This window comes from Branchiostoma belcheri, unplaced genomic scaffold, assembly GCF_001625305.1.
Source record: "Branchiostoma belcheri isolate BF01 breed outbred unplaced genomic scaffold, Haploidv18h27 scaffold131, whole genome shotgun sequence".
Classification (NCBI taxonomy): domain Eukaryota; kingdom Metazoa; phylum Chordata; class Leptocardii; order Amphioxiformes; family Branchiostomatidae; genus Branchiostoma; species Branchiostoma belcheri.
In genome coordinates, this window is record NW_017802725.1 from 532,454 (window position 1) to 542,137 (window position 9,684).

At 46.7% G+C, this 9,684-nt stretch overlaps 1 protein-coding gene across 1 annotated transcript; it reads right to left on the reverse strand.

The window, feature by feature from the left end:
• Window positions 1-667: 667 nt before the first annotated feature.
• Window positions 668-7,724, reverse strand: LOC109464054. Its single transcript, XM_019760977.1, has 4 exons — window positions 7,691-7,724; window positions 4,034-4,553; window positions 1,747-3,559; window positions 668-1,653 (listed from the first exon to the last, which is right to left on the reverse strand). Exons 1-4 carry the CDS (start codon window positions 7,722-7,724, stop codon window positions 715-717), a joined length of 3,306 nt encoding a protein of 1,101 aa, XP_019616536.1. The 3' UTR covers window positions 668-714.
• Between the last annotated feature and the right edge of the window lie 1,960 nt (window positions 7,725-9,684).

Below are 9,684 nucleotides of genomic sequence, written 5' to 3' on the forward strand. Positions count from 1 at the left end.
CTCAACAAACGACGCAGACGACAATGATGACCACAACACTCTTCACGAAGTTTTAAACTTTTTTTAATGCCTTTTTTCAAGTTTTCAATTCCCGGTGTTGCAACATAAGATGTACCGACTTTGTCGCACTCTGGTTGACACCGTACTGAGGTGGGTCTACTGTGACCGCTACCTTATCTTGACCACTTGTCTGAGTGACAAAAGTGAAAGTCACTTTCACTTGTCTGACCTATGTGACTGTCTTTGGTCTTGGCTCCTTGGCCTGAGTTTTTCTGAATCGTTTATCCTGGTAAGATCCAGTCATCAGAAGGACTGTTAGCATTTATTCCTAATTCCTGGGGCTGAGCCGGTTGACCTAAACGTATCGCAACAACAACACTGCTGTCACTGGGGCCTCTGTAAGTAACAGAGGCATAACCTCGTGTTATCCTGACATCTATAGCCTCTACCAGGCACCGCGGATCGCTGGAAAAATAGTAGAAATTGGCCGAAATATAGGGATAGTATACCACAGAAGATCCCGGGCCATAGAAGATCTAATTCGCGACCCACTCTATGGCCCGGAATCTTCTCTGGTATGCTATCCCTTTATTTCGGCCAATTTCTACTATTTTTCCAGCGATCCGCGGTGCCTGGTAGAGGCTAGACAGCTATACTGTTGTTTATCTCGTGTTTCTAACGACCGTCGACGTTTTACGGCGATTTTCGGAAATATCAGTCCGCCGTGCCGCCGTCCCAGGTCGCCTTCGAGTACGTTTCGGGTGAACGTCGAGCTTTCACCGAGTCCTCAAATTTTTGGATAAGATATAAGTCGTCATCGGCAATACTTTTCCCAGATTTTACGTTTGTCCTTTTCTCGATGGCTTCTCCTGCCTTACTGTTGTTACGAAGACCTGGACTAGGCTGTGCGGGTTCTGATGTAGCCGCATTAGACTGACGTACACGAATGGTGCCTTTGGAGCCAGGTGGACTCCAATGCCCTTCAATACGTTCCTGATTTTCGCTTTGTCGTATGCCTCCACGAGGCCGCCCATTGCGTGGGATGTCGCCTTCTATGGCCGATAGCTTGATCTGATCCGTGTTTCCTGCACTAATGATCCTTCTGGGACTGTACGCGCGTTTATAGGACGAGGGGGCGGCATGATCACCGCTGGGAATCTGCTTGAGACGTCTTCCATGCGTAGGTAGCGTCATCGCCCACCTGCCCCCACGAATGCGCTGGTTCTGCCCACTGTTATTCAAGGGTGGTGCGTGGACGTGAGCGACGATGTTGGCATCGGGAATCGCCATTGCTTCGTGTGCTTGCGCTCTTTTCCCCAGCCGTAGAACGTTGCCGTACAGCCCTCTCTTCTGAGCCCCTAGACTGCCTTTGCCGTCAGATGGGTAAAGTATGGTCGGCCTCCTCTTGCCTAGTCGGATGACAGAACGCCGCTTGCCTAGTGGAATGATAGGCCTCCTCTTGCCCAATCGGATGACGGGCCGCCTCTTGCCTAGTCGTATGACGGGCCGCATGTCCTTTGATTTCAGTCCGAAGATGCCGCGCTTGGTACGTCGTTTGCCGTAAGCTTGGCCATCATGAGTCGTGGCGACCCAAGAAGGTTTTAAACCCTTGTGAATACCTTCAGGGCTGATGAGTACCGGAAGCATTGACTTCTGTGGGTCCTGGGCACCTTCTGACATGTTCTCGATATTCATTGGTGCTGGGGAGACTATTTCCCTGGTTAGTACTGGAAACATTTGCTTAACCCCATCTGGGGTCTGGACCGTGTTGTCGTTATTCAACGGCGTTATTGATCGACGTTCCCTGTGCGCTGTTGGGACATCACAACTCGAACTGTTCTCTGAGTTGAGGCAGGCTGGGGACACTAGTTTCCGGGGAGGGAAATGTACCGGTTGGTTGTCCTCACCTCCTCGGCCTAGAAGAATCAACCGCCCCCTCGGAGGTTTTCTACCAATACTCCTGCGACTGATTCTTATGACCTGACTTAAGGTTGTTGGATCTGACGTCGTCATTGGACTGACCTGGCTTTCTGGTTTCGTCGGATGTGGAACGCTGTGATGGTGAATACTGGAGATCTGGTGAAAGTTGTTTCCTTTTCCAAACCGCATGAAGCTCCGATTGTCTCTATTGCTGCCTCCTCCTCCGAAGCGAGTGGAAGAGTCGTCCCCGATTCCACCGTCTGACCGTTTTCCAAAACGACTGGAGAAGTAGTCAGTGTTCTTGCCGTCATCCCGTTTCCAGAAACGACTTGTGAAGTCATGCTCATCCCAATTACTGCTTCGTTTCTCCAACCGACTAGAGGCCAGGTCACCGACACCAATGTGGTTGTTCTGTTTCTGAAAACGGTTTGATGAGTCCTCTTCACCCCAACTAATGTCGCGTCGTTTTCCGAACCGGCTTGAAAACAGGTTGCCTCGTTTGCCGAAACGGCTAGTAAAGTCGCGTTTGTCCCAACTATTGCTTCGCTTTCCAATCTGACTCTTAAATTTATCTTCGTTTACACCGTTATTGTGTACCGCGAAACGACGTGTAAAGTCGTCCGCGTTTCTCTTCCCGAACCGGCTTGCAAAACGGTCGAAGTCCCCATGGTTGTCTCGTTTCCCGAAACGGGTGGTAAAGTCGTACTTGTCTCCATTCAACCCTCGTTTTCCAAAACGACTGGTAAACTTATCATTGTCTTCACGGTTGTTCCGTTTGCCTAAAGGGCTCGTGAAGTCATCTTTGTCCCGGATGAGGCACCGTTTCCCAAACCGGCTCACAAAACGCCACGAATACCGCTTCCACTTCCAAGCGGGTTGGGAGAATTTTCTCGAACCATCTCTTTTTCCCAAACGAATTACAAAACTACGTTTTTGGAGAGGGATGTTCGAATTAGGGGGCAGGCCTCTCTTTCCAAATCGACTAACAAATGCAGACCGTTTCTGGCCTGATGGCTTTGTTCTAGCATTGCTTAAGAGACTTGCAGGCTGTAGGCTTGTAGGTTTCGTATCGGGGTAGCTAAATGCAAAGATATTCCAAAAGTCCGATTCCTTTTCAAACTTCCAGACATTATCGAAGGTTATTCTGTTCCCATCGCTTGTGACAAAGGACATTGGCCCAAAATCAAGCTCTCGTTTTCCCATAAACATTAGTCTCATCCATCTCTCCTTGTATTGGCCATTGACAGGGGGCGTTTTGGCATGCTGCTTCTGTTTGCGACCCCTCTTCCAGTCGTAAGCCAGCTTCCATGATTGGCTCTCCTCCTCAATGACGGGGAATGCGACGGCGCTTTCGTCCAATGGCTGACGTCGTTGTTCCGGACTGTTAGGCTGGATGCCATCCTCCTCAGACGCAGACATACCGAGCCTTCTGTTAGGAATCCATCCATTGGTCGCTAGTGGGACGTTAACTGCTTGGGGTAATGCTTGCTTTTTGGCACCGTACATACCATCGTTTGATGATGCTGCTGCCTTACCAGCGGTTTCCACCATACGGCTCCAATGGCAGGTTGGGCAGATGTTGTACAGGCTCGGCTTTTGTGGAACTTTCGAGCCTTTCGGCCACCGACGCCTACTGCAACTGTGGATAAACATAAAGGAGATTTTTTTCATCAGAAACAACGTGCGGATCAAATATACAACGCACACCAAGTGATAAAGTTAGATAGAGTTGTAACGAAATTGACCCCTGCATTTAAAAAAAAGGCTGCTAGGAGGCCCAACTGACGCCTTTTCTTTGCGTGGCTAAGAGTTGCCTGCCATCCAAAATTCGTGACCCTAGCATGTCCAGAACACAACATCAAAATCGTTCTGGTGCAGTACCATGCAATGAAAGGCACAAGGGGTTCCAGATTCTAAATTTTTTTCTTTGACAGGTCAAGACGTAACCACAAAGTTTCATGACAATCAAAGCCTCTTGAGTTATCGTGCTAAACAACACACACGCTTGCACACACACACACACACACACACACACACACACAAACGCTATATATACCAAAAACATAATCTTCATGGCGATGGTAAAAAAAACATTATAGGACTATAATCTTACCCATCACTATGACATAGAGCTTGCCAGCTGACAACTCGGTCGTTCCGATCTCCCGTTGTCCTGGTGATGACTTCTCCAGGCCAGCTTGCTGACGTGTTTTCGTCTTGACGACTTGACGACAAGGAAGGAAGTTCCTCAGGATCACGCCTCTGATGTCCCGCCGGCCACGTCTTCGTTCGACGTCTTCCATCGCCCTCTAACTTCTTAAGAAGCCGGTTCTCTCTTGGAGGCTCTCTGATTGCCCCTGTGAGCGGAACCGGTGTCTTGGCGACGTCAGCAGGCTGGCTGTTCCAGCGTCTGTGGCTCCATGGAGGGCTAGCCTCTGCCTTCCCTCCCCATCCTGCCGGTGTCCGAGGACTCGAGGTTTCGTCTCTTCTATAGCCTCTTCCGACTTGCTGGACTGATTCCATCCCGTTGGTTACCGCTGGGAGACCAGGAGGAGGCTTCTCTTGCGTCATGGACTGATCCTTCATCTCGGGCCACTTCCTGTCTGCTTCACTCCTTCTGATGTCACTCCCCACTAGGGTAGATATATAGAAATGGTTTATTCGCAAATTCGCACAAAACTAAAACAACATTGCAGCCTAATGCAACAATGTAAAAAAAAAGGCTGAATTACACAGTTACAGTTGTACAAAATATCATCAATATTTACAAATATAACTTAACTGTATGGCAAGAATATATACAGATGCGTTTTAATTGTAGGTATTAACGGCTATTACTAGTTAAGTTACTTAAGGCTGTTAGAAATATTGTAACCTAAAATTCTGATGGGCAACCTAATTTTTGCCGTAGGTACTGGGCAACCTGGTTCAAAAAGTATTTTGTACACTGTACATACATCGTAGTAGATCCGCAGGACTGGGTGATCTCTCCAGGCGTGCTTGCGTCGCGGTGAGTTGGTTGATGGATTGCCGGGAGTCTCTCCCCCGGTGGAGGCGGTAGTGAGGAGAGGGCGAGGCGGGGGCAGCCAGACGGCTCGCCAGGGACACCAGCAGGAGCGCCCACTGCAACAGACAGGCAGTTACCCTAACTTTTCAGTCACGACTGGTTTGTGCCTAATCTCCAAGCGGATATTTTGTTGGCTGCAAGAAAGTTAGCCTCTCTCAAGCACCGCGGATCGCTGAAAAATTGGTAGAAATTGGCCGAAATAAAGGGATAGTATAGCAGAGAAGATCCCGGGCCATAGAAGATCATGACAAGAATATCCAATTGAAATTGGATCTTCTATGGCCCTGGATCTTCTCTGGTATACTATCCCTTTATTTCGGCCAATTTCTACTATTTTTCCAGCGATCCGCGGAGCCTGGTAGAGGCTAAGACAGTATCAAATTGGCAAGACAGCACCATTGGCAGGGCCCACTGCAACAGAGAGGCGGTTAACCTAACTTTTCAGTCACGACTGATTTGTGCCTAATCTCAAAACGCCCATGTCTCCTACCACCTCTCGCGGTGGAAAACGATTAACATGTCCTTGTTGACTTTCCTTGTTAGTGATGGATTGTTTTGAATTTTGAAGTGCAATCCATATGGGATTTTGTACTCTGATATCCTAGTATGATAACAACTGATAAAGGATTTTGAAGTCCGATATCTTACTGTGATGCCTTGACTTACTTCGAGGATCCACTAGTCTCCACTGTATTATCAACGTGCGCTGAGGGACAATGATGTGCCAGGCGGATTTTGGCCACCATCGAGTCCATAGTAGCCTTCATAGCATGCCAAAACTGGGGGTTTTGGGGGGTCTTCAGGGTCTTTGGGATCTTTTATGTGCTATTTTCTGATTGCATATAGACAACATAGCCGGCCTGGTTGAATTACCCCCGTATTTTAGAACTGGGCTAATCAGAAAACAGCCGAAGACCACCAAACCCCCAGTTCTATAAGCCTGCAACGGAGCTAAGTCCATAGTGCTCTTCTATAAGATTATCTGTTTCAGTGATACTAAGAAACGAAGATGCCTTTCAACGTTTGTATTACGTAGCGACAAAATCCTTCCAACCATAGATTGTGAACAATTACTAGTAGTTCGAAAAGGCAATTACATCAAGTGAAACTTTCGTAAACTTCTGCTTTTTTCATTTCTTTGCAAATTGAACAAGTCTCGCCCTTAATGTACAAATGAATAGCAAATCGGTGAAAGATGTCAACTTGTATAAAATCAAATGCGCTGAGAAGTGATGGCCAATCACAGGGTACTGACCCATGAACAAGGCTGTATTACCGAAGGCGCCACATTTCAGTGCCATAATCATCGCTCTAATCAGCTACGACTAAGCAGATAGCATGCAGGTATATTGCCAAACATGTGCTAGTGACCACCTCTACATAAGGACCACCTGGCTATACTGATATACAGTCAAACCTGTACAAGTGACCACCTCTACATAAGGACCACCTGGCCATTGATATACAGTCAAGCCTGTAGCTACGGCCAAACAAAATAGGTGGTAAGCCCACAACCCATAGTGGCCATACTAGGTCTTGTGTTCGAATCTACCTAATCTCCAAGCAGATCCCTATCGGTGGCAAAAGACAGTATCCATTAGCCATAGGAGTTTACCTCGCCACCGTCGGTGGCCGCGGACCTTCTCTGGCTAATGGATAGTGCCTGGCCAATTTGATACTGTCTTTTTGCCACCGAGAGGGATCTGCTTGGAGATTAGAATCTACCAACATGTTGTATCATTGGAAATGTAACTTTTCACGAATATCCTCGCTTCACTCAGAAGAAAATTAGTACCTAGTTTTGGTTAGGGATGTCTATCAGATAGGCTCCGTGTCTGAGGAGAGCCACACCATATGCACAAGAACCCACCACACATTTCGAAAAAGAATAGAGGCATACTCCGGTCCAAATACTATCTGAAAGTTGGTGATTCACTACTCCAGGAAGAACAGTGTGAAATTTACACGCTAAAGAAGATCCACTCATCAAACAAACAAACCAGAGTGTTTACCGTTATTTTGTAGCGACTGATCATCTTTTCCGATCAGGACACTGACGTCCCTGGCAGCTTCGCACTTCGGAACGCCCGGCGGAATCTCCACTACCCCGTCTGCATGTGGATGTACACCAACCCTCGACGCGATGACCGACTGTACTGCCTGGCAGCGTCCCCCTCTTTCCTCGCAAGGCTGCCGTTGGTCACTGCGTTTTTAAACTCGGGTGCTCGAGAGATGTCCGCCACGTCTGCTTTCCACGGGTTGCCTGTGTACAGCCGCTACTGCCTTCGACTGCAAACGGTCTTACTGCACTAGCTCACTGTCTTACTCAAGAAAGAAATACAAGAACTCGACAGATGTTAATCTACGAGTTCACTACGTCCGGGCGGTCTGCTTTCTACAGGTAAACTGTCTACACTTCAGCTATCAGCGGTCTTATACTTGTCTTACTCAATACTGCAAAAAGAGATGACAGAACTAAGGCATAAGAAGCAGCACACCTCGAAACTTCATAATCCGCCAAAGTGTCGCTGGGAACGGAGACCTGGAGATATATAGGAGTGGCTACAAGAACTTTTAAGATGGCGTTACCATGGTGATGTCTACGCTGACCAATAGCTGAGCTGCTGTGAATTCGTTATCATAACCAAATTGTTCATCACACGAGAGTCTCGCGAAAGCTCATTGGCCAATCGCAAGACTTACTGGCAAACTCGAAGCGTAATGTAACCATGACCATGACCTAGTACGTGTTGGCCCCTAGTGTCTAACACTACATCCGCTACAAATACTCCAAGTGCTGAAGGATGATCTGAACATTATATTCAAGCTCGGACCAGTAAGACGTTTTCTTAATGTCCAAGCAAAGATACTGTCTTTTGCCTCTCTAGGATCTGCTTGGAGTCTACGTTTTTCTCCGAACTGTTTTCGAGGTACCGTGAAAAAGATACTAGTAATCTTCAACCAACCAGACGTTTCGATGGTTGTTGGACAGTATCTTTGGTAGGGTAGTATCCATGTGCCACCCCAACTTCGGTTGGCGAAAGAAAGACACCAGTACAGAAAAGAAACCCCGAAAAACGTCTCAAAATACATCTTAAAAAGCCGAAGCCTATACCTCTTCTTTGAGAGCAGTTGGTCCCTAGTGCCTAACACTGTATCCGCTACAAATACTTGGAGTGTTGAAGGATTACCTTAACACTTACAGGCTTGGACAAGCAAATCCCCAAAAGGGTTTATTTCTTAAGCTTTCTCGGAACTGTTTCCTTGTTCCTTGGAAAACGCTTAGTTTGATTGGTTTTTCGTAGAAAAACCTTAAATAGGAGCCAGTGTAATATTTGCCGTGTGTATCAGAAATGACTGCAGGGCGGACAAGTGAAACACTTCAACACTTAGCTGTCCATTACTCACATCTTTAGGTAATGGAGATTCTAACCTTTCGTGAACCCGGACTAAATCTGGGACTTATTGTGGGCGGTCACTAATACCGTAATCCCGAAATGGCGACGTTCTAACTAGTGGGACTACGCTCCACCATTTAAAGGTATTTTCTGTCTGCTTTTTACCGTTTTATTTTTAGAGTACCACCAATTATGCAACAGTTACTCCCCCATGCTGTATTCCAATAGAGGATTAACATTTTCTGTTAAACCTGGAGGAGTTGACAATGAAAAAAGTTTTTAAAATGCCTTCCCCTGGTATAAAGGAAATAGATTAGCGAACGTGAACTTAATCTCCAAGCATATGCTATGGTAGCAAGGTAGCCCCCGTGGATAATGGACATAATCTCGGTTAAGATTCGGTGGGGCAAGGGGACTTTTTGTTGGCCTCTCTCTCTCTCTCTCTCTCTCTCTCCCCCTCTCTCTCTTTTCCAATGTTAGACATAATAGATTTAAGGGTTTCATTGAACAGGGAATTGTTACTCAAGCAACTGGATATGTTTTCGAAATCTATCCAGTTGCTTTAGTAACAATTCCTTCTGTATGTACATGCATACTTAACCTTAATCAACTTCTACTAGTATTCATATTGATTTTTATGTAATATAGCACTTTCGGTAAGGCTAGCTGACTTCATAATGTATCGTTTTTTTTACAAAGTCGTGCAGAAAACGATCACCTGGTCACCTGGGCAGCAGGGTCGGAAATCCACTTGTCGTATCACCACTCTTTTTTACGTGCGCAAGAAGACTGAAACCACATTAAGAACTGGTAAGAAGGAAATCTCCACTTCCCCTTGAGAAAGTACCTTAAGTGCACGGGTCTTTCCTTGCGTCGTCTTGTGGTGGTTGCTACCAAATCTCAAGATAGGTGACGGTCACTAGTTAATCTCTCTTCCAACAGTTTCCTGGTACATGATTGTTCTAATGGACACATTCCATTATTTTCCTAACCGCGAACACTTTTTGTGACACCACTGTACCAGCACTGAGTCTTTTGGAGTACCAAGGGAAAAGGTCTTGACGTTGTTGTGTACGTATGATTTTATCTTCTTAGTATAGCTCTCACTTAGCTTTCTAGCCTCTACCAGGCTTTGGGAGGCGGTTGGAAAGAGCAGAAATTGGTCGAACGGACAGATAACATGCTGGAGGAGTTGGTCGGCTAGAGAGTACAGTTTGCCTCACCCAGTGGACCAACTGCCCTGGCATATTATCTCCCTATTTGGTTAATTTCTACTCCTTCCAGCCGCCTCGCAAAGCC

Excerpts from the sequence above, each read along its gene's own strand:
- LOC109464054 (XM_019760977.1), bottom strand. The coding sequence starts at position 7,724 with ATGGTCATGGTTACATTACGCTTCGAGTTTGCCA. Across the intron at positions 4,554-7,690 it reads ATTACGCTTCGAGTTTGCCA|TGGGGAGTGACATCAGAAGG; the intron begins GTAAGTCTTGCG and ends TATCTACCCTAG. Across the intron at positions 1,654-1,746 it reads CGGTCCAGACCCCAGATGGG|AAGTCAATGCTTCCGGTACT; the intron begins GTTAAGCAAATG and ends CAGGACCCACAG.